Below are 24,123 nucleotides of genomic sequence, written 5' to 3'. Positions count from 1 at the left end.
TTCCAGCTCCGCAGGAAGGAGCGACGAGGACGGGCAGGCCCTCTGGAGAAGCCCCCGCGTTTCGGAAAGCGACGTCCTGCCCCTCCGCACGCCGCGGAGCCCCGCGCACCGCCGGGCCCCCTCAGGGGCGGCCGTTGCGACGGCCGTTGGGCCGTTGGGTGCCCGCAACGGCCGCGCGCCGAGGCCCCGCCCCGCGGCCAGGCCCCGCCCCCGGCATCCGGGTCCCTGTGAGCAGCCGCGGCGCCGCCGCCCGCTCCGCGTCTCGGCGAGGCGGCGGCGAAGATGGCGGCGGCGGCAGGCAGGGCCGGCTCCTTCGGCTCCCCTTCGCCGGGGCTCGGCTCTGCGGCCGCCTTCAGCGCGTCTCCCTCCTCCTCTCCCGCGGCCGCGACCAACAACAACGCGGAGCTGCGGGCGGGCGGCGAGGAGGACGATGGGCAGAACCTCTGGTAACCGCCCGCCCCGCCCCGCGGCCGTTACCGACGGCCGTTACCACCGGCCGTTACGGGGGGTGGGAGCTGCCCAACCGCCGCCCTCGGGGCGTTCAGCCCCTCTCAGCGAGGGGGCCCTTCCCCGGGGGGCGGTGAGGGGGAGGATGGGGGGAGACCGGGCCCAACCGCCGCCCTCTTTCCCCCCCGCTCCCGCCTCCACCCAGCGCCGTGGTCTCTCCCCGCCAGGTCCTGCATCCTCAGCGAGGTGTCCACGCGCTCCCGCTCCAAGCTGCCGTCGGGGAAGAACGTGCTCCTGCTGGGTGAGAAGCGGCGTCCCCGTCCCTCCCTGCGCCCGGCCCGCGCGCAGCCCGCTCCCGGGCCCTGCCTCAAGGCAGGCCGGGGGGTTGCTAGTGGCAGGGCGCCCTCATAACCGTCTCGCTCCTTCCCTTGCGGAGTGGTTTTGCTTGCGGTGGCACAGGGTGTGTGCTTATCCCTGAGAGGCTGCAGGTATCCCGCTAACCTTAGGTACCTCGCCATAGCACTCGTACGATCCTCTCTGTGCCACCTACCCCTAGTTTCATAGGTGATGAATATGGCTTTGTAAGGTGGGGCTTGGATTTTTTTGTTGCTTGTCTGTATTCTTCTTTTCATTGTCTCTCTGTGGACTCTGGGGTGTGTGAGGTCCCTTCAACCTTTGCAGAGATCTCATCTTGCTGGTCCTCCTGGTGTGTCATGCAGACAGAGGCAGCGCTTCCGCGGCCGTGCGCTGTGAATGACGCCTGTTGGCTCGAGGGAGGGCTCTGCTGCCGAGGCGTGTAGCCTGTGTCCTGCCCACATGCGCCGAGCCTGTCAGCGGGAATGTCATCAGCAAGTTGCGCAGCAGCCGCCGCGGCCTGTCCTGCTGCTGCCCCCCATTGTGTGCCGTTATCTGCACCCAGGGCGCTAGTCCAGCCTCGCGTTTGGCAAAAATTAGAAGTTATAGGGTGGGACTCTGAGAGGGGAATACTGAGAGACCCTGCCACAAGTTGCGGTGTGGAGGGAAAGAAGGGGAATTCTAATAATATGTCAAGCAAAACTAATAAGCTCCTAAGTAGAAGAGGGAAAATAGGCCCTTCAGATTTTTTTTTTTTCTGAAGGACTACTACCTACTAACTACCAGCAGTAACCAATCCAATAAGCGTGAATGGATGGATATGTTCACAAGCTGTTTCCTCCCCTCCTTTGCTAACCTCCCCGTTTCCTATAAAGATCTGTATATTAGCGTGAGGAAATATGGTTGAAAGCCAGTAAAGTCATGTGGACTGCTGTTGCATGCTGTGATTCATCTGCTATGTAGTCTTTGTGAAATGTCTTGAGGTTTTTCAGGGTTCCCCTCCACCCCATAATCCTAAAGCAATTACTGTGATCTCTATCTTCTTGTTAAAGAGTTAAGTGGTGGCTTAGAATTCAATACGAGAGAGAAAAATGTGCAAGGGTGATGGCATGGTCCACTGAACCTCATACAGGACTTATTACTCTTAATTTGTTGTAATGTGGATCATGTAATTAAGCAAAATATTGTGATTGGGAGTTCTGTTGAACTTAAGCCAAAGAAAAGATTTTTTTTCTTGTAATAATTGGCAGCTTTTTACATGAGCCTTTGCAACTAAATTGAGCCTCTGCAACTAAATTGGACAATTGTCCTTGTTAAAGTTGGAAGATTCTTCTTCATTTTGTGATGCTTGCCAAAAAGATTATGCTGCTGTTTCGCTCTCACACATGGCATCCTGGCAATCCTTTGTGTTCAAGAACTGGAGACTTGGCATCCCTCAAAACCAGAGAGGATGTTATAGAATGTTTCCAAGTGCCAACTTAGCTTGTGATGTTCAATATGTTAGGTGCCAACTTCCCGTTCAACTCTTTATGTTGAGCTTGTATACTAATTTAATGCAACACTTTAGGAACAATTTAAAAAAAAATTATTATTTTTTTTTTGCTAAGAAGATGGATAACAGATTTATAGAATAAATTAGTTCTTAATACTCCTTGTTTCTAAAAGGCAATAATCACAAAACTGTTTCATGTATATTTATGAAAAAAAGCATCTGATGACTGGGCAATGAGGACCATGGTTGTGTTCTTTGTGGGAGTATTTCACCTGGATAATATACTTGGATATTCAGTTGCAGGCCAGGATGCTGTCTCTGAAGCATATTGGTACTGGCAGGGGAGAGTGTGTACTCTATATTAGACAAGTTCAGGTTTCCAGTACATGAAGTTCTGCTTCTTTGAAGTTCTCAGGCCATCTGTTTTGCAGATTCTCCATTGTCTCACATTTCTTCTATTTTTAAGCTTTCTTCCCTTAAATAGCTTTGTACTAGCTTTTGTTCCTAATGCAAACCGATTGCTCCTTCTTGTGACCATCTCCAGTTTTGCCACTTCTCAAATATTTTTAAATGGGGCCTTAAAGCTGATCAGGAAATTTTTTATTAATTTATTGATAGAGAAGTTAGAGTATAAGCAGTATATTTTTTGAAAACTCCCAGATGAAACATGATATCTCTAATCATGAATGAAGGCTTATTTTTGACACAATGCACTTCCCCCACCCCTTTAAACAACCTTTTAGTGTTTGTTTACTAGAAGTTTTTTTCACTTGCTTGTAGCTTCGCGCCCCCCTCCCCCCCCCAACATTGTATATACTTGCATGCCTCGTTTTTCTGGGAATCTGGTTATGTCTGGCATGCTAATACTGCTATTTCCATATTTTTTTTTTTAGTTGTATTAACATCTTGTTTTTAGAAACCTGGAAAATGGTTCAAGACACTGCAGAAATAACAGAAGGGAACAGTGGTAAGAGTAGCCATAAAAATGCATTATTTAAATAATGGAATCCTTAAGGTTGGATCCTCTAGAGATCATCTAATCCAACCCTCCTGCACACACAGGATCACCTAGGTGCATATGTTTTATCTACAAACACAGCTATCTTGGGCTTTTCTTGTGAAGCTTCCTGTAATGCCAAATACTAATCTCTAAATGAGATGCAGTGGTTTGGGGAGTGGGGGGTAGCATATAATGGTAGCTCTGCTCAAAATTGGCCAAAAGTATGCCTGGCTAAGCTCATGTTGTACTTCTCTAAAAGTATGCTTCACTTTGAAAAATTTCTGAATACTGGCTTTCCCATGGAGACTTTGAGCTTTAATCGGCAATGCATGTACTGTGGAAGCATTTTTCTGTTACTGTATGACCAAATGATAAAAGTGCAGGCTTTCCTAAAGGTTTCTCTATGGCAACTACGATCTCATTTCTAGGCAGTTCTGTGATGGGGAATAGTGCTGCCACATCTAGTGGTTTAGTAAATTGTGGCAGCAGAAAACATAGGACATCTCTGCTTCCTTAACAACTAGGAAATCTGGGTGATTCTTGGATGGATGACATCTGTTGTGCTGTAGAATGTGTGAAGGCTTGAATTCAGAGACACAGACTAATAATTTATTCCATGAATTTCAGCCTGACTCGGGCAGTAATGTTCACAGTCATTCCAGGATGCACAAGCAAGCAGGCTCCCTAGCTTGCAAGTGAACTGAATAGCTGTTCTCTGTCCGGCTTTGTGAGCTGTACATTCCTCTGTCCCTGAAGCAGAGTACAGGGCTTTGCCTGCCATGCAAATGATGCCAAGCCATCCAGGGAGACATGCTCCCAACTGTGCTGCACACTTAGGCTTCTGCTGAATCATTAGCATTTCAGTTTTCTTTATGTATTTACTCAATTTAATGCTGGCTTTGAATGCAGCAGGGCAGTGAGTATTCCGCTCTGCATCCATGTTTTCTCTTTACCCTGGGCACCTTGCTTGGCAGGGCCAGGCCTCTCTGTTTGAATCTTTGAGCTTGCTCCTGTCAGGAGGCTTGAGAAGAGGGTTACACAGCCTACGGCTAATTTGCAGGTACACTTTTCTGTGTGTACGTGTATTAGGAATTCCTATTGTTGTAGAAACAATATTGTTGATACTCAGTAGTGCTGATATTCAGTACAGTTCAACGGTATTGTTGATATCCTTACGGAGCTTCTTAAATTTGCCACTTTTGGTGGACTGATGAGCAATAGTGACCTCCCAAGCTAAATTCTGACACAACCTTACAAGTTGCTGTTAGAGTTTGTCAAACTGACATAAACTTGCTCACTTGATTTTTACAGTGATTAGCACAGATTTAATTTCTGATTTATTTTCCTCCTATTGAAATGGCTGCTTTCTTTTGCTGTGACCATTTCATCCTTATTATTGATGAATTTCTTATTCTCCTGGTTGTTTGGAAAGCTGCTTTTTTCCCCTCTGTTTTCTTTTTTTCTTCATCTTTCCAAATATAAGCTTGAGACTTCTTTACCTTCTACATGTAATAGAAGCTTTCTCCAGATGTAAGCTAGGTTTTGTTTTGGTCATCAGAACTAATTATAAAGTGCAAACGTTTTTGACATAATATTGACTTTGAAACTTAGTATTTCTCATTTTAATATTCTGAAATTCTTATCACTGATGGGAGATGTGCGCATTATTCAGTCAGTGGCAGAAATTGCCAAGAAATTTAATTCTGTAAAATATGAATATAGGTGTTTGTTTTGCAACTACTTTATTTTAAATACCATAGAGTACTTTTTGATGGTGTCCTTCCAGCAGTAACAGCTTTCCCAATAGGCAGAATTAAATGAGTGCTGCATAGTAAGCCCTATTTAGTCAGAACAGCATGGAAAATGCTGAGGTTTGAGTTGTGTTTAGTTTGCCTCTGCTTCACCAGAGGTGCTGCTGCTTGTTGGACCTATCTCCGAAATAGCGCTAAGGTGAGGAGCAGTGAAAGGAATTGCTCTGTTTGTGTTCTGCAGGCAGGTAAGAGGCAGGAATACAGAGAAGGGTATCCCTCAGGGAGTAGTCTGAGGTTATTTTGTTTTAGTAGTAAAACATACTAAATAATTCAGTCTGGTTTCTGGTAAGATGATGATTAATGTACTGCTACACCTCCACTATTCAGTGTATCCAGATTCAGACATTCCACGTCACGTGGCACAGAAATCACTTTGATTTCTTTGGGGGGTGTTTCTTTGCCTTGTTTGGTAACTGAAGTTTAGGTAGGCTGACTGTTCTCTAATAAGCCAGTGGATTCTTTTCATTATTACTAGAAATAAATTATTGATTTTTTTCTTTAATTCATCTTTTTCCCCTCTTAATAATTTGCATATTTAGTGTCAAAATGGATTTTAAATGACCTGTATAGTGTTTGCATGTGTGTTTGTGTGTGTCTTTGTTTTGCTTAAACCAACCGTGCAAGGTAACCAGGAGGGTTATGATCACATACAGTATCTATGCTTTTCAAACAGTTGTTTTCAGAGTCCCTAGCAGAAGGGAGCAGGCAGACAGTGGTGATGACTAAAACATTCTCCTCTTGCTTCTTTGACTTGTTATATACTTTATTTGTTGAAACAGATGAGAACAAAAAGCCTAAGCAACTGTGTGCATTAGGGATCCATGTTGTGTGTATAGTTGTTGCACATACAGACATATGACAGCTGAAAGATGTCTATTTTTGTCTTAAGACAAATGAAAATCTACACCTGTTTTGATCTTCTAAACAAAGAATTGTGAAAACAGCATGAGTACTAAATATTCTTAATTTCAAAGTGTTTAATTGAAAGCTTAGAGAAGCTGAGCTTTAAGGCCTGTCTAAGAAGATAAGAGCTTTTCAATGAGTTCAAAGTAGCTTGCATCTCCAGTAGAGAGCCCAAGTTCTCCTAACTGATTTCCTAGTGTATGGTTGACCAGTTGAAGTAGCAAGCAGTTCATAGCTTGCCTGGATCCACAGAAGGTAATTCATTCATCTTGCTGCTCTTCCTTTCCCTCTATGGGTGGCTGTTCTGCTAAATTCTGTAGTCTAGCAGCATGTTTAGATATAGTCCATATTGTGCCCAGTAGACATAACTTTCACCTGGAATAGGTGAGAAGAGAGGAAAGCAGCCAGGCAGTTGTGCTGTGGTTTCTTATATCTTTGTGAAACCAGTACTTTGTCACCAAGAAGGTGAAATACTGTGTGCTTAAGCAAATTCTTTTGTCTTAAGTGGTTTTGACTTTAATTTCTAATAGTTGGTCTAGAAGCAAAATTAAATGTGTTGTCCCTCCTTCACTTGTCCTCAGATTCGTGTAGCGCTGCTTTCTGACAGCATCACTTCTGTTTCCTCATTGTAGTAACAATGTGTAAGTAGTTTTATGTACTGGGAGCCTTGGATCTTTGGGATTTTAATGTCAGGAAGGAGAGCCTTTTTACTGAATGCTATTAAAAAAAAAGGGGGGGGGGATGCAAAATCTTGCATCGATCAACTTGATGTTATTCTGTGCTGCAGTTTGGTGTCAAGAATTGTGTATCAGAAGTGTTTTTATCTCAACTTTATGCATAAAAGCTGAAGGTGAGCTTGACTGTCAGACAGCAGTAAAGAGAAAGGATTTTCCACTCCTGGATTCTGGGGGAAAAGGAGGATGATGAGCTGTCTTTTGGATGTGTATGAAGCTCTGTTTTATGTATTCTTTCAGTAGAGCTTTAAAAAATGTAATTTTTCTACATCATAATATTCCCCTTTTGCTTGAAAGTAAGAAGCACTGCCTTTTCTTACACTTTTGAGAAATCACAAGCTACATGTAAGTTGTGTGCTTACATATCTTGGAGTACATCATTTCAAATGCCATATGTGTATATATTCTTATTGAGAAGCAAAAAATACACACATGCCTTATATATTTGCCTGGCGTCACTGATGCTACTTACATTATTGTACTTTACTCATCAAGCTCAATATAACTGATTGATTTCCTCACAAATATTCTGCTCTTCCTCTAGTGGAGAGTAATTTCTGTACATATCAAAGGCATTACAACAGAAGTTTCCAGTCTTCACAAGTCTTAAAGTTGATATCGCATACAGTTAGAATTAATTTTCTCATGAGAATTGTGGTACCTACTCTGGAGTTTTACATAAGCTGCGTTTTGTTTTTTTCTTGGTACTCGTGCTGAAGAGCAACTAGAAAGCAAAATCGCTACTTCTGTTTCCCAGAATAATTTGATACATTTTCAGATGTTTAACTACCCAAATATTCATAATAAAATAGAATAATAAAAAGGATGTGAATATCTGATTTATGCCTGTCAGAATTTTAAAGAGCATGTGCAACATGGTGTAAATGGTAAATTAAAAAAAACAAAAGGGGGGGGGGTAAGAGGGAGAAGAGGTAGGCAGACTCTCTAGTCCTAATGTGATCTCTTGCTGAAAGACACAATCAGCTCTTCATCGCTACTTATGATGATTAATGATTTTTTTTTAATATCAAATGATAGAGGTTTCTGTTCACATGTATAGTTAGTTATTCCTGCTCTAAGTTACATACTCGTGACAATTTAATCCCAGTACTACTCGTCCCCTTGGAGTAAGATACCATTCGTTTGTGTTTGAAGGCTGTTATATTCTCTAGGTTTTATTACTTATACTGAACTAACACTTCTTTCAATGTCTTTTTTTGTGTGTAGGCTTTCTGTAATTTTTTTTTGCTTGTTTTAAAATGTTTCTTTTTTTCCAAATCACTGTGTTATTTCAACTGAGGCTTAATTGATGAGGAGAAAAGGAGGAAGTGCTTATGTCATGTATTCAATGGTTTGTCATCTCTTTCCATAACACCGTGAAACTGACTCTAATTTGGTGGATGAATCTTATCAGCTCTGAAGATGATTACTGGAAGACTTTAGGAGTAAAAATAAAATTCCAGCTATTGAAAAATGATGAAATCATAGATTTCTCCTACCTAAGTTGTAGCTGCTTTTGTTAGGAACTAGAAGATGTGTTTTGCAAAAGATACTAAATTTTCCCAATGTAACAAGCTTATTATAGGTAGTATAGGTAGTTATTATTACTACCTGAGTAAAACAAACTAGTTTAAAAACTCAGCCAGAGCTTGGCTATGCTGAGGAACTGGGATGCTGTTAAGTGCAACTCCTCCTTAAAAAAAAAACAAAAGAATAGCAGGGTTTATGTTGTCTTTTCTGCTCTTGCAAATGAATTGAAACTGCCTCTTAAAAAATGGATAAATCAGAGAGCAAATGTTGGCAAAGGTAACACCAACTTCAGCAGCGTAATGTGCCTGTGCAGCAGCTCCCAGTAAAGTCTCCCTTTCTATTTGTTAATGACAAACTTAGGAAGCCTAAGGGAGAAGAAACAATCTGTGTTACTTGGGCTGGCATTCCATGCCATTTGATAGGAGAGTTTGGAATACTGTTCTTCTGATTGCACAATGAGGTTATCGCAACTTGAACTCCCTTTTAGGAAGATTTTTGTTACTGGTTCTGTTGCAGGCCAAAGACTAAATTTGTGAAGTGCTTAACTACTTGAGATATCTTTAAGCTTGTATAAAAAACCTTTCTTGTGTTCATAGCTACTTAAAAATAAAGTTTGCAGAGGAGACTAGTGTTTGGAATAAATAAAGGAGTTGGTCAATGCCCTCTTGATTTCTTGACTTTAGTGCACTCAGGCACCCCGTTAGTATACTGCTCCCTTCTTGCCTTGTGTGAGTTTTGCTATATAAATTGGATTAAAGATTGAGTGCTATGTAACTTCTGTCTTTCCAGGTGAAGATGGAGCAGGTAAAACAAGCTTAATAGGAAAAATTCAAGGAATAGAAGAATATAAAAAAGGAAGAGGAATGGAATATTTGTATTTAAATGTGCACGATGAAGATCGGGATGGTAAGTTTGTAGTTATAAATATCTGAACCAGTAGTGTGATACTTGGAGTGAAAGTGGGATTCTTACTTTCTAGATTACTTGCAGGAATCCATCTTAGGCCATGAATGATTTACAAATCATGAGGAGATTCATAGGTTTTTAATGTAATTAATCTTTAGTAAATAATCATGAATAACTACAGAAAGATAAAGGAGGTGAGGAGTCAGTGAAGGGGTTGAAAAGACCAGGAGGCAACCTTAGCTGCACTATTCTGAGTTGATGCTTGGTAGAAGTACATCTCTCAAGTCTGGTGGAAAACCTGTCTAGACTCTTACCTGGCATCTCAGTTGTTGCAATGTCTGTCTCTGTGGGCATCCAGGGAAACCTCTGTCCTGGCGAGAGCAGAGACAGTGTGCAAGACTACATTGAAGGCACTGATGGGTAGGGAAATGTATACAGCAATAAAGGAGATATAAAGGCAGGAGACATGAACTTGAAGGGGAAAAGGGATGTTGTGATTTTGTTGGCTTGATTTGGCCCCCAGCTACAAGGTTGAAGATTCTTAAGATACAGACTCAAAATAGCTGTGCTGAGGGAGGGGATGCCTGTATGTGGAGGACGGGGGAAGGGCACGACCAGGCTCTGTAGAGGTACAATGAATTGCCCATAGTCAAAGCTTGGAGGACAGGATGTGAATATGATGCACTGGGAGCTCTGTGGGGAGAATGGTATTTCTTGTCCACACTAAAAACACCATGGTTGGTAAAAGAACCAAAGAAAAAACATTTTTTTCCTTCTCTGAAATAGTCTGCTTTCAGACTTCCATGTCTGACTGTTGCCTTTGGTTTGATGGTTTGACAGAATTAATGGGATTGAGATTTTTGGTTTAAATATGTTCCTCACTCAGAGCTCCTGTAATAAGTTTTTTTTAAAAAGCTCTGAAGTCAAACTGTAAGTGCTCTAACTTTGAATCTCCAGCTTGTCATTCACAACGCAAGTTGAGTGTCTTTGAATATATGACCAAAATGTTTTGGGGGAAGAAGCAGTGGAGCAGTCTGTCTGTGTGCTGCTGGGTTCTTTTGTTTGTTTGTTTTCTTCCTGGATTAGAAAGACTAGGCACGAAGAAGTTTGTTATTGTTTTGCTTTTTTTTTGTTGGTTTTTTTTTTGCCTGATAACTTCCCATCTAAATTATTAAAATGTGCAATAGGCAAATCATAGGCATGTCATGTTGGAGTTTTGTGAGGGCCATCCTTAAGGGCCAAGCAGCCCTTGGACTGGGAATTTGCCCAATTTTCCCCACCACCCCATAAGTTGCATTTTGAAGAAGGATGGAATCTTCCTCTAACGTGAAGTTACATTTTGAAACTATTGAATGTTACATTTGGGCTTTTGCTTTTGAATGGAGTGTTAAGATTTTCAGATATCAGCCATTAATTACAGTTCCTTAAATTTCAGGACTTGGGAAAGAAGGGGGATTTTCCCAAGCTGCAGTTTGCCCTCTTGTTATGTATCTCATTATTCACCTTATACAAGAAATAAAAACATTGTATTTTACATGTCTAATGAAGACTGTATATCTGTTGGGTAACAGACATTTCAAACAAGACTCTTCAATTATTCTCCCTTTCTTGTAGATCAAACAAGATGTAATGTATGGATCTTGGATGGTGACCTGTATCACAAAGGTCTTCTTAAATTTGCAATGGAGGCAAGCTCTTTAAAGGACACTCTGGTTATGCTGGTAGTAGACATGTCTAGGCCTTGGACTGCACTGGATTCTTTACAGAAATGGGCAAGTGTTGTAAGAGAGCACATTGACAAGCTAAAAATTCCTCCCGAAGAAATGAAAGAAATGGAACAAAAGTGTGAGTATTCTACAAACATATAGAAACCCACTGAAATCAAATATGCTTAATGCTTTCTGCACCATTTAACCTCTCCATTGCAGTCTCTTTCATGCTTTGGAATGGAATTAGGATTTCAAACTGGGAGCTGGAGATTCCACTCACCTTCTAAATAAGTTCCAAGTACTTATATGAACTTAATGTGATAGCTCTGGCTTAATTTTGGACAGCCTTTTATTTTTTCTCCCCTGGGTACATATGGCTATGTTCAGGCATAACATGGATCTTTTCCACTTGCCTACCTTTGAATTACCTCAAGAAAGAGTATTTGGGAAAGGTATGTTTTGAGATCAAATATCACGGTCTAAAGTTGCTCTCAAGCTGGGACATTTCTGACAGCTTTGCCAGAAATGCCTGTTGTAACTGTGATTAAAATAGTCCATGTTGATAGGGTTTTGGTTTTTTTTTTTTTTTTTTTTTTTACCCTTTTGCGGTGGTTCTTTTAAGATAGATCCTTGTAAAAGGAGTCTTATCCTTAAGGATTTTTTTTTTCACTACAATAACTTGTTTAGGAGAGAAAGTGTGTGGGGGACACTCCCTACTTTTGGGGGGTGGATCTGTTTGGTTTTTTTCCTGCTGCTGTTCTTATTTTATTTTTTCTTCTTTTTACATATGTTAAAGACACACCCAGAAACAGTTTCAAGATAGGATTTTGCTGGATGGAAGTACCAAGGAAGCAATGTCTTTGTTATCAAGTAATGTTTAGCTGTTAGTTTAGCTCCTTTGCTGACTGGCTGAACCCAACAGCGATATTATAGAAAGTCTGGGAAGTCAGTCGAACCAAGAGTAACAGCTACACAAAGTTTTTATCTGCCACCTTGAATTCTTTTATCATCTAGCCTAATTCCTGCAGATATTGGTGGTCTGTGAGCTGGGTGCAATAGAAGCCCTGAATGCAGTGCAGGTGTTAGTTAGGAGAAATTTTATTTTGGCACTTGTGTGGAGCATCTCATGCATGCTGGGCTAACAACAGCTTGTGACTGCCCAAAGGAGAGGGAAGCGCAGCTCACTTCGCTGCTGGCTGCCTGGGCCTGCTCGCTCTGAGCTGCCTGAACCCGCTAACAGGATTGAAATCTAATGAGGGTGTGTGGATGTGGTTTTTTGGGGGTGTTGGGGAGGGGGGTTGTCTTTAAATTCTAGCAACTTAGCTCCACTCAGGCAGACCCTGTGAGTCCTGAAGCTGGCACAAGTCTGAGGGAATAAAGAGCAGCTCTTTCTGGAGATGAGATCTTTCTTCCCATTTTGGGGTTCAGCTGTGTCTCGTGGCCTGGGCACTTCCATGGTGCCTCTAGCAAGAGCTGAGATTGAGCTATTCCAAAGATTCTTGGAGTACAATCCTCCTTTTTCATGCTTTTCCTACTTGTAGGTAAAACTTGTTATAGTCATGCAATGGGAATTTTGGGACTGTAGGAGGACTTCTAGCACTGGAGTATTGTGATTTTTTATTTTAGTATGTGACTATCCCGGAACAGAGAGGATGCTGTTGGGGAAAGCCTCCCTAGCGAGGCTGGCAAAGCTCAGTGAGAGCTCTGCTCTTAAAATAGTACCAGTTCAGAAGCCTCTTAGAGGAGTCATGAGTGACTGTTGAAGAAGAGATGCTCATCTTCAAGAAAAGTTTTCTGTAAACTCTGAAACTCCTCTGTACCAAAATTGAATAATCCTGGCCTAATAAGCTTTCTTCAGGAGCTTGAAATGGGTCTTTCCCTGTTGATTCAACTAATGCTTTTCTAGGTATGAACTCAGGGCTGCAATTGGTTCAGAGAAGGTAGGGATGGATTAACATAAATCAGGGAACAAGCAGTGAGAACATACTAGAAATGAGCCACCAGTGTGCACAATTCAGCTAAATTGTTTTGCCGCCTGAGATTTTTAGCTGAATCAGGCTCTGTTGCTCATGTGAAAGTCATCAGTGGTGTTTGCAGATCAAATGTTGAAATGGGACATGGGATGGGAAAGGTCTAGGCAGTTGATGTCTATTGTTGCATCCTTGACTACAGGAAGTTACACTTTGTCACTGTTTCTCCCTTTTGTTATATTTTAACTTATCCTTCTTGCTAGATTATAAAATACTATTTGATGTATCTATTGTAAAAACATACCTAGTATTTAATATGGTGTTAACTAATGGCATGCTCATAAGCTAATATAGAGGTGTTTGCTCTCCTTCCATTGCATAACAGATGTCCTATTGCTACTAAAAGCTATTAAATAACTAACACTTGTATATTCTGTTTCTCTTGCTTATTGCTACTCTATATTCACTGCATAGAGAGAAAAGTGTAGACATAGGATTCTAGGTCACAGTGGTGTAAGCCAGCAGGCAAGCAATATGTGAAACTTGCTTATGTTTATTCTAACAACCTGTTCCATTAATTACTCAATTATACCAAGAAGAGTACAAGGAAAATCACCTTCTTTAGAAGGTATATCGAGTAATAATAGCTGATAGCAACTGCTAGTGGTTCCACAATGGTTATGATACAATTGGGTTAACGTCCTTATATTGACACTTTTTTCCCTCTGATCGTGTTCTTGTACCTTCTGATAAAGAGAGTCTTAGATTTAGTAGCTCTCTCCTGTGCTGCACAGAACAACTTAGCAGCACTCAAGACATGTTCAATTCTTTGCAAGATAAGAAGCAGAAGTACAATACAGTAAACAGTGCTAGAGATCAATGGCAGTGGAAAACGTTGTTGAAATAATGAAGTAGCTGCTCTTTTAATACAACTTTTTTTACTTTCAGTGGTAAGAGACTTCCAGGAATATGTAGAACCAGGCGAGGATTTTCCAGCTTCTCCACAGAGAAGAAATACTTCATTACAGGAAGACAAAGATGACAGTGTGATTTTACCCCTGGGTGCAGATACACTAACATGTAACTTAGGCATTCCAGTAGTAGTAGTTTGTACAAAGGTTTGTTTCATGTTTTAGGTTTTTCTTTGCATATTTTGTTTAAGGAACTCCTGTCAGTTGTGGATTTGGGGTGGGCAGCACAGGGTTCTTCAGTCATTCTCAGTCCCCTGCATAAGTGTTCTTAAGTGCTCGGTGTTGAAGGTTCCTGTCTCTGGAAGCCCTGACTGTGTTCATTTGGGAGCAGCTTTGCCCAGCAGTCATAGCAGCTTGCAGGAAATTGAGGCATCTCAGCCTTAGTTTTGTTCACAGAAGTGAACTAGGCAGTAAGTAACAAGAATATACCCTAGTCTGCTAAATCTTCCTTTTTCACAGTATTTTGGATTTTACTTTTTAAAGTATTTCTGATCTCTTTCTCAAGATGACTGTATTTGAGAATCTGGATTAGTAAAGCATTTCTCTACTAACTTATTCTTGGGATGCTTCTATGATCTGTTTTGATTTCTGTTAGGTATCTAACGATACTCTCAGTCTAAAGAAAAAGTGCCGTAGTTCCTCTATGGGTCTTTCCCTCTGGTTCTGCTGTTCTCGTGGGCACCAAGCTGCACGTGCAGTCTGTGGGGGCCCACAGGCACAGAATAAGCCTCTCGACACAGGTGCTGTTCCTTCACTGCAAGGCTAACCCTCATCTGCTGCACTCAGGCACTTCTGTCCCTACTCAGTGCCTGTATCCCTCTCTCCCAGTGCTGTGCACTCCTCCCACACGCACACATTCCTTTTTTTTTTTTTTTTCCCTCCTGCTTCTGCATTTCTTGCTCTTGGCTTTCTTTGCAAAGGGCTAGGTAGTCACTGGCCTAAAAGACTGTGTCCTGTAATATCCTGGTATGCAGAGGCATCATGCAGAGAATGTCATTCTTGCCCAGTAGGTCAGTCTTCAACGGGGACTTTGGGATGTCGTATAGTGTGTGTGGGCAGAGGGAGGTGGAGAGGAAATGAACGCAAAATCGCAGTCAATTTAGTTCCCCATTTAATGCTGCCCCCAGTATATGCATGTCAAATTACAGATTGTTTTAAAAGAATTACTTGTCCAGATATACTTTAAAATTATCTCAGCAGAGTTTTGCTCTGCCTTTCCCCCCAGTTATGAACTGGAGGTGTCACAGTTCAGCACTAACTGCAAGCTAATTCTGTGTTTGAATTGACAGTGTGATGCCATCAGTGTGCTGGAAAAGGAGCATGACTACAGGGATGAACACTTTGACTTCATTCAATCACATATCCGACGGTTTTGCTTACAATGTATCCTTTAACACCTCCAATTTCTTTACTTACCTTCATTTTCACGTTGAGGCAGCTCCCAAATCGCCAATGCTCTGATGAGAAGTTTCCTGAAAAAGGAACAGCCAGACAGTTCACGTAACTATGATGGTGCTTCACATAACCATACGGCATGCTGTTTATTTTTGACCTGAATATTCAGTCTCCCTTCAGTAATTCAACAAGGTACCGTGTACAAATTGAAACACAGGCATTTCCATCCCCGTGTGAGGAAGAACTTCTTTCCTGTGAGGGTGACAGAGCCCTGGAACAGGCTGCCTAGGGAGGCTGTGGAGTCTCCTTCCCTGGAGGTTTTCCAAACCATCTGGATGCCACTCCGTGCCATGTGCTCCAGGTATCCCTGCTGGAGCAGGAGGGTTGGCCTAAATATCTCTAGAGGTCCCTTCCAACCTCAGCCATTCTGTGAGCCTGTGATAGGCTGTTGCTGCATTCTTAAGTTTAACTGTTCAAGAAAGTGCCTGATATCTTGTTTAATATTAAAATAGATAAGGTCTAGAGTTTCGATGCCAATGGTATGTGTACATTTTGCTACCATCATTCATGCTGTGGTAAAGTGAAACTTAAAATACCTTTGTAAAGGCAGTAGCACTCAACAAAAAATGAGTTCAAAATCCTGCGACCTCAGTTTAGCTGCGAGGTGTCACTTCCTTCGCAAAGCTCTGAAGCTCTCCTTTTTCAGAATGGCATGGTGGCTGATTATAATGAGGTTGCCAGATAGAGGAAGGATGGGAAAGATTATCAGAAATTAGTCACTGTAGCTGTATACCCAGTGTTCAAACCGGAGCTCATTTCAACCTTTTGTTGAATGTGAATCATCTACAAGATGCCTTTTCTCTTTCTGAATCTGTGTTCCATGTGTAGAAGCAGGTTAGTGTTTTTGGCGTGGTATAATCTCAGGTAAAAAATATTTTAAACTTCCCTGGCTGCTTCAAGCAGTATTGACCCCTGTCAGAGTACCAGGCACTGTCTTGGTCCTTTAGCAGTTTAAAAAGTGCTTGTTTGCCCGCCTTTGCCTGTAGAGGAGGTTCCTGTGTAACATACGAGCTTGCTGCTCTATTTTGGGTTCCCAGGAGAGGGAGTGAGAGGCTGTTTGGTATTTTTGAAGCTATTAGTGTTAATGCTGGGGAGTGTTGGTGTGACATCTCTATCTAGTCCTGCAAGTTGGGATGATGGCAAGAGGTAAGAATAGTGCATGGAAACTTTCAGATGGGAAAAGCACAAGACAGTTTTGAAGGCATCGTAGTGCAGCCATTGGTGCTGTGGGCTTTGAAAGCTACAGGAGGCATAGAAGTACCAGATGAGCTAGCTTAAAATAAATCCTGGGAAAAATTAAACTATGGAATAGTTTGTTTTAAAAATAAGTTCTAGAAGCTGTCTTCCTTTAAATTTTAAAAAGTTGATATCCTGTAAATAAAACTGGGGGGCAGAGGCATTTGACTGTCTTTTTACTAACCACAAAATGGAGTTTTCTTTAACAAGTTTATTCAGATGGGGCTGCACTTATTTACACTTCAGTAAAGGAAAACAAAAACATTGATTTAGTGTATAAATATATAGTTCAGAAATTATATGGATTTCCTTTCAATGTTCCAGCTGCTGTTGTGGAAAAAGACGCAGTATTTATGTAAGTCGCCTGCATTACTACGTGTATATGGCTGTGCAGTGTATTTGTGCAGGGCTTAGAGGCCCTTATCTCTGCTGTTGTTAACATGTTTTAAGGTTCAATATAACATCCTCAAGAGGAGGAGACTGGGGGCTTGGTGGGTGCCACGAGATGGAGGCTGCAAATACTCACTGCTACCAAGAGAAATGTTGAACCAGGAGATGTGTCTGCTCTGTATTACAGGAACAAACCCCAACCTCTAATCATGCTACCAAAAAAAAAAAAACAACCCAAAAAAGTTTGCATGGAAGAAGGGGAGTTTATAGAGCTTTCTTGGCTTTCAGCTCTTTGCAAATCAGGATTGTCCCCAAATCCCTCTTTCTCTAGTCCTGCAGGTTGGGATAATGACAAGAAGATAGGAATATTGCATGAGAACTTTCAGACACTAAAAGTGGAAGATAATTTTGAAGATATCATAACAAAGCCACCAGTCAGGAAGGTAAATTGAGATGTTTTAAAACAAAAATAATTTTGCTAATACTTTGGCATTCTGGTGTGGTGTTGTTGGTGTTGGGTGTGGTGGTGTGTGTGCTTTTTTGTCTTTTTTTTTTTAACACTTCTCAGGTTTTTGGAGTGCCAGGAGTTTCCAGGTTATCACAAGACCACTTTGTATGAACTTTGCTTCTTTTGTCTTTACTTTGTTCTCTGATTTCTTCTTAAATTACCAGAAAATCATTGTGTGTATTTGTATTCTGTGTAGCTTTTCCTCAGCTTACACAGTGTCTTCTTTTGGCATGATTACTCTATTCAAGATATACTTGTATAGAGATATACTTGTTTTCTCTTAATGCTTATCAGTATTGAAGAGTCCAAGTGTCATTTAACTGTTGGTCATGGTTGATGTAGTATTCTATGAACACTTCATTGTGCTCTGAATTAGGATTAATTCATGATTTTCCTTGTTTTAGATATTCTGTAGAAACACAAAGCTTGAGAGAGTGTAGAGCCAAAAGCAGGCCTGTTAAAACAGGTTCTTGCACATTCAGCATACTCTTCTCTTTCTTGATATTCAGAGACTTTGGCAGAACTACATGGAATATGTGCAGGCCTGTTGAATAATGACAGCAGCAGTGGACCCATGTGTGGCGAAGTTACTGAAGGAAAATATCTCTTTGGCTTCTTAGTTCTAAACTAAGAATTTGGGGCAAACTGTAACTTCCAAGTTGAGAAAACCAATGCTATGTCCTTTCTGTAGTCTTTTTAGGTATAAAATAATGTGTTGATTGCAGAGCATATTTGCTTTTTTATTAAATGTCTTGGTTGTATTTATCAAGAGATATAAGGCAAATAGTTTTTTTATGTTAATGTGCTTGTTTTGCAGTTCGTTCATGAAAAAGAAATTGTAGCAGAAGACGACCAAGTGTTTCTTATGAAGCAACAGGTAAATTTCAGTCTGTAAAACCAAGCAGCCACTGTTTCAATTAACAAGTCCTGTTAAAGAATAAAACAAATCTGTACTACCTATTTTATTTATTTTTTTGCAGTCGCAGTTGGCGAAACAACCACCTACTGCAGCAGGAAGACCAGTGGTTAGTAATAAGAATTTCAAATCCCATCACATGAAAATGGTTCATTTTCATATGCTTAGGGGGTTGTATTAAAAAAAAAAAAAGGCACTACTAAGTATTCTTTGATGCTAAGTCTTGTTATTTAGCCACACATTGATGAAAGTCTGCATATTACACTGCTCTTCCCAGCTAGGCTAGGCCTGACTGCTTGTCCTGGCAGTGCTGGCTACAGGTCATGTGTATCTGAGCTGAATGTGTATCTCAGCTGAATGGTCCTGATGAATTCCATGTCCTCATTCTGACACTGCTGCTCCAAGAATATTAGACTCCAGCATAAAACTGAGCTCAGATGAAAATTATGGCATCAGCTTCGTTTGAATAATGTATATAATAAACTTTAAAGAACATAGTTTAATGGGGAGCATGTGATCTCATAAAGGTGGCTCTTCTGAGATGATCTGAATTTTGCAGAAACTTGTTGTGTTATCTTTGAAGCAGGGGGGAATGCTTTTCTCACAGTGTCCCTTTAGTCCTTCCCACCGTGCTGGAGATCCAGGTTTTCTTTCCAAGGCACTCGATACAGTTCCTCTGAACCAGTTGGTGCAGTTTTCATTACCACAAGCAGCATTACTGAGGAACAGAGGGTATCTTCAGGTTTCTCACAGACTAAAGGAAAGGCTTCGGCAGTGCTTTAGTTACGGGACTAAAACAGTGTTTGTAATGTTTGTAGCACAAGCATGGGGAAAAATCCATGTACAATCAGTACAATTGATGGTGCATCATTTCAGTTGCATGGGATGCTGCATTATCATGAACAGATTCAGTCGTGCACACCAACCAAATGCCTAATTTCATGTGCTCCTCTGTAGCGTGATTTTCATTCTGTAGAAGTTTGACTGCTTCACCTTTGGGCTTTCTGGTTTTGTTGTTTCCTTTTGCACAGGATGCCTCACCAAGAGTTCCTGGAGGGTCTCCCAGGACACCGAATAGATCCGTAACGTCCAACGTTGCCAGTGTTACACCTATCCCTACTGGGTCCAAAAAAATTGATCCCAATATGAAAGGTACCTTTTCTCTTCAAAGGGGGCAGATACAGTTAGGAAGTAAAATAGCTGCTCCTGCCTGCTTCCCCTAGTGTTTGTGTTTAGATTGACTGCACACAAGATCAGAATTTACTTAGGGAATGTATTTCTTTCTTCTCTCTCCTCTTACAGCTGGAGCTACTAGTGAAGGAGTCCTGGCCAACTTCTTCAATAGTCTACTGAGCAAGAAAACTGGTTCCCCCGGTGGCCCTGGTGGTGTTGGTGGCAGCCCGGGAGGAGGTGGCACTGGAGGTGCTGGCAGCAATTTACCACCATCAGCAAAAAAGTCAGGTATGATTAATGATAAAAGATGCACTTAATAGAAAGGATGCATCACTCAGGTTAATACAGGTTATCAGGAGCATGGCTGTATTTCATTGGATGTCTCACTGGGTGGGGTTTTGCTTCTGGTTTTGTTTTCACAATATGGTTAGTTTTGCCATTCTTGTGGCTCTCGGAGGCTTAAATAAAACCTTTTATATGGCTGTTAAAGGCTTGCAATAGAAACCATTTTTTTATTAAGTTCAATTTTTATTGTATTTTTTAGCAATACTGCCGGTGTTGTGTGGTTGCGGGGGGGGGATTGTTTTGTTTAAGTGATCTAGATGTTCCGGAATAAAAATTGAGTGACTTTGATAAACTACTTATGTGTTTTCCATTAATAGTTTTTTTTAATATGATGTCACTAGTATTTAGTGTTCATTTGAAATGTATAAACGTGACTGCTTTAAACCAAACTGCAAGACTATTCTGGTTCCTTTCATTTCAGAGGAAAATGTTTCTGCTTTAAGGATGTTTCCCACCTTCCAGTAACACTGCATTTAAGGGGGAATGTTTGTGACTCATTTGTGCTCAATAGTAGTGTTTAGTTATGTATATTAAATGAAAAAACACCTGGTTTTCCGCTCCTTGCTGTGAGGACTAGCACTCGAGTGGGCTTTTTTCCCATTTGGGAGGGGAGGGCCCAGCCACGGGTGGCTGTTTCGCGTGGGAGGCGTGGAGCAGCCGCCAGAAACCCTCGCGGCAGCAGCCGCGCGCGCTGCCGGTCACAGGGGCAGCGCTCGGCACGAGCGCGGGTGGCCCAGCCATGGAATTACAGCCTTAGGGAGGAAAATGTCTTGGGAAGTCTCCCTGCTCCTCAACAGGAGCGAGGTATGCCTGGGGTAACGTAGCAGAGGGCTACACTCTCAAGGAACGGCTGAGAATCAGAACAAGTTTCTCAGATGTGGGCTCTGCACCTTCCTTGCTACTGACTTGGCCCGGTTTATCTAGAGAAGTCACTAATCCCAAAATTTGCTGCTAAGTTTAGGGGCTGAGATTTATCTTCCTCACAGAAATAATAGAGCTTTTTTCTGCTTCTACACTCTAATTTTATCTGTTTGGCTTCTGATATAATGTTAACTTTCTTTAAATGAATTGAAGAACAGCACAGTACACCCCGCAAAAACAAGTTGCAGGGTAGCTTCTGCAGTTAAGCTGCATCTTCAGAAAGGCTGCATTGGACCTTGCTAAAACTGCTTAGACACCAACATCTTTACAGCCTCAAAGAAGCCCGAGAGAAGCTGAGGAGCACAAGGGACCCGCCACCCCTGTGGCGTGCCCGTGGCACCGATGTCAGCTTGATGCTGACAATCATACGAAATTGTCAATTGTATGAAACTGATTTTCCGGGTTAGTGTGTGTGGCGACTTACGTTCAGAACTGCTTTGAAATACAGTTGATGCAGACATCAGTGTGGAAGTATTCCTAACTGCTAACCTTTGCTATGCTTTTCTGTACAAAGAACCAATATAAGGCATAATAATTTCCTGACAATTAATATGCAATTAGGGAAGTTGCTTTGAGAAATCTGAAATGCATCAGAATGTGTTTCAGGTTTCTTTTTCTTGCTGGAGATTTTTAATATCCTCATTCTGTACACAATCTACAAATTAGCAACAATTTTTCTAAGGCAAAAACACATTTTTTCTCTTTTGTTCTTTATTCATTTTTAAAGGTGCTTCTTGAGGAAGTGAAGATACTAGAGGCTTTCCCCAACTTTCTTCCTAGGCATTCCTAAGACTATACGCTTGTCTTTTGTAGGCCAGAAGCCGGTTCTAACAGATGTGCAGGCAGAACTGGACAGAATTTCACGAAAACCTGAAATGGTCTCTCCTACAACGCCTACATCTCCTGCAGAAGGTGAAGCATCCTGAAGACACCAAATAGAAGCAATTACTCCGTTTTCTGGGATAAATTCAAACTTGCCTCTGCCTCTTCCTTCAGTGACTGGAACTAAAGAGCTGAAACTTTTCTTTTTTCTTTTCAGAGAACACAAGCAGTTGATGTCTCTTTCATATGCGTTGCCGAGCTTTACAAACAGGAACTGTACAGACTGAAAACAGTATCGCACCACGTAGGACTACTGCTCACGGTGCAGCGATAGTAAATTAACTTCTTTCTGGGTTTTATTGGAAAGTCGGTGTAATTCTGTAAATTTGAAAATGTGTCCACTTTACCTAAAGTTAGAGGTTGCTTAGATTGGGAAAACTGATGCACACCACAGGCACTTAATTTATATTGATCTCCTGACCTGTTAGTCGAGTTTAATACCATCTTAAATAGATTAACCTCTAAAGGCAAGAACTACTATGAGTTTTATGGAAGAGAAAATGATAAATTGCACAAAACTGTAACAGCAACAACAATAAAGTCCAAATATATTTGAACACTTCATTTGGAACATGGTTGCAAATCTGTTTCCTTTCCCCTGAGACTTTATACTGGAAAAAAAAAAAGCCCAAAAATTCAATCCAGAATGCAAGACCTGAAATTAATGGCCGGCCTGATTTTTTGGATTAATTTCAGACACTAAATAAACGATGTATAAATAAAAAGCGGAGGTTAAATGTACAGATTATCAGTATCCAGATTTGTCTATATATATATGGCTCAGCCTTAATGTCCCCCTTCTGTTTCCCACACTAGTTATGGTTTAAAATTGGTCATCGGAACTGTAATTGGTTAATAAAGTATTCTCTGCATTCAAATTTAAATAACTGCCACTGAACCCCTTGTGTGCTTCTTTGCTTTCTCTTAATCCTATGGCTGCAGGCTGTAACGTACTGAATCCTTTCACACAGACTCAGAGTGGCTGAGGTTGGAAGGGACCTCTAGAGATCATCTAGTTCAACCCCCCTGCTCCAGCAGGGACACCTGGAGCACATGGCACGGGGTGGCATCCAGGTGGTTTGGAAGACTTCCAGGGAAGGAGACTCCACAGCCTCCCTGGGCAGCCTGTTCCAGGGCTCTGTCACCCTCACAGGAAAGTTCTTCCTCACATGCAGATGGAACTTGGTGTATAATATCAGTGGCCCATGTTTGAACTTTCTTGAAATATAATGTCAGGAAGGAAGTGGAAGTTTGCTGTCTTTGGTGCTAGTAAAACAAGCTTAATCAGATGCACACAGTTTCTGCTGAAATGCATTTTAAAAACTTACTGGTTGCAGTGAAAATCCTGCTGCTCCAGATCTTGCATGCTGGCTACTTATCCAGCGTTGCTGCTGTACCCATCGCCTAAAAATCCCAGAACACAAATATCAAACACTGTTTTACTGCTCTGTATCAAGTTTACAGCTGCTTTCTTCTACAAGCCATACAACAGTAAGTGTAAAAAGCATATACTGCTAAAAGACTTTAATTCCAGGGGTTTTTTTCAGATTTGGTTTTTAAACCAGCAAGTAAAACAGCTGCACCTCCTTCTTCAGGGCTTTTCTAACGTTTGGAATAGGTGCAAGAAATTAACATCTTGAATGCGGACATGGTCATGCTCTGCTCCTCAAATTCTCAGTCTTTACAAATTGAGTTAACTAGGGGTTCTAGTGAGCCAGCTCCCTCTCCAAATACGTAAATTACCTTGAGAACAGCATGCGTGTGTGTATGTGTGTATATATGCACACACATATATATATATATATAGGTTTACTTTTCAGGGAGTTTTACTGTACTTCTTGAAATTAAATCAAATGGGTGACTCGCATTTGAGTAGAAATGATCTTACCTGTGAATGAGGTGTTCAAACTGGAGTACCTAAAACGTTGCTTCTGGCAGTGATGCAATGAAGGTATCATATGGAAAAATATGTTACCTGCTGATAAACAGCTGTCTAGAGTGAGTTCTATACATCTTGGGGCAGCTGGAGGGAAAGACTGTGCTAATAATGGCTGTGCAGCATGTATCAGTACCAGAATAGCTACCACAAAGAAACTTCCTCAAACACAACTCTAAATGCACTTGAGAGAACCTGTTCTGCTCTTGGTATCACCAAGCCACTTCTTACACTGGCAGGGCTAGGTGCTAGTAGAGCGAAACCCAGCCAGTAACACTGTAAATATACTGCACAGTTTGGGTTTTAGAAAACTTCAGCTGCTTAAAAATGTAATTTATTTCATTTGAACCTCTGTCAAAGCACAAGACCTTTGAAGCTGGAGACCTAAACATTAATAATACAAACATTGAGAACTACTGCACTAGGCGGGCTGTTTTTGCAGGACAGGGGAAATCCTTACTGATGATTCATCTGAATTTCACTTCATAAAATCGAGTTCTTGAAATAAAACATCACTTCTTCATCTTTAAAGTT

General features: G+C 41.4%; 1 protein-coding gene across 2 annotated transcripts; it reads left to right on the top strand.

Moving 5' to 3' along the window:
- The first annotated feature begins 273 nt into the window (after positions 1 to 273).
- DYNC1LI1 (dynein cytoplasmic 1 light intermediate chain 1) lies at positions 274 to 22,267 on the top strand. 2 transcript variants are annotated; one of them, XM_026045488.1, is made up of 14 exons: positions 274 to 446; positions 675 to 748; positions 9,061 to 9,177; positions 10,792 to 11,022; positions 13,805 to 13,974; positions 15,117 to 15,210; positions 16,738 to 16,873; positions 17,240 to 17,351; positions 18,234 to 18,293; positions 18,397 to 18,441; positions 19,364 to 19,484; positions 19,635 to 19,793; positions 21,585 to 21,683; positions 21,811 to 22,267. In XM_026045488.1, exons 1-14 carry the CDS (start codon positions 283 to 285, stop codon positions 21,825 to 21,827), a joined length of 1,599 nt encoding a protein of 532 aa, XP_025901273.1. In that variant the 5' UTR covers positions 274 to 282; the 3' UTR covers positions 21,828 to 22,267. The 2 variants fall into 2 exon arrangements, with proteins under 2 accessions (XP_025901273.1, XP_025901274.1); XM_026045489.1 differs by having other exon boundaries at positions 21,585 to 22,250.
- The last annotated feature ends 1,856 nt before the right edge of the window (positions 22,268 to 24,123 follow it).

The sequence above is a fragment of the Nothoprocta perdicaria genome, unplaced genomic scaffold (genome assembly GCF_003342845.1).
Source record: "Nothoprocta perdicaria isolate Ctin4 unplaced genomic scaffold, notPer1 scaffold_40, whole genome shotgun sequence".
Lineage (NCBI taxonomy): Eukaryota > Metazoa > Chordata > Aves > Tinamiformes > Tinamidae > Nothoprocta > Nothoprocta perdicaria.
The sequence above is the reverse complement of the archived record's forward strand: the minus strand, read 5'-3'. Positions and strand labels throughout refer to the sequence as shown.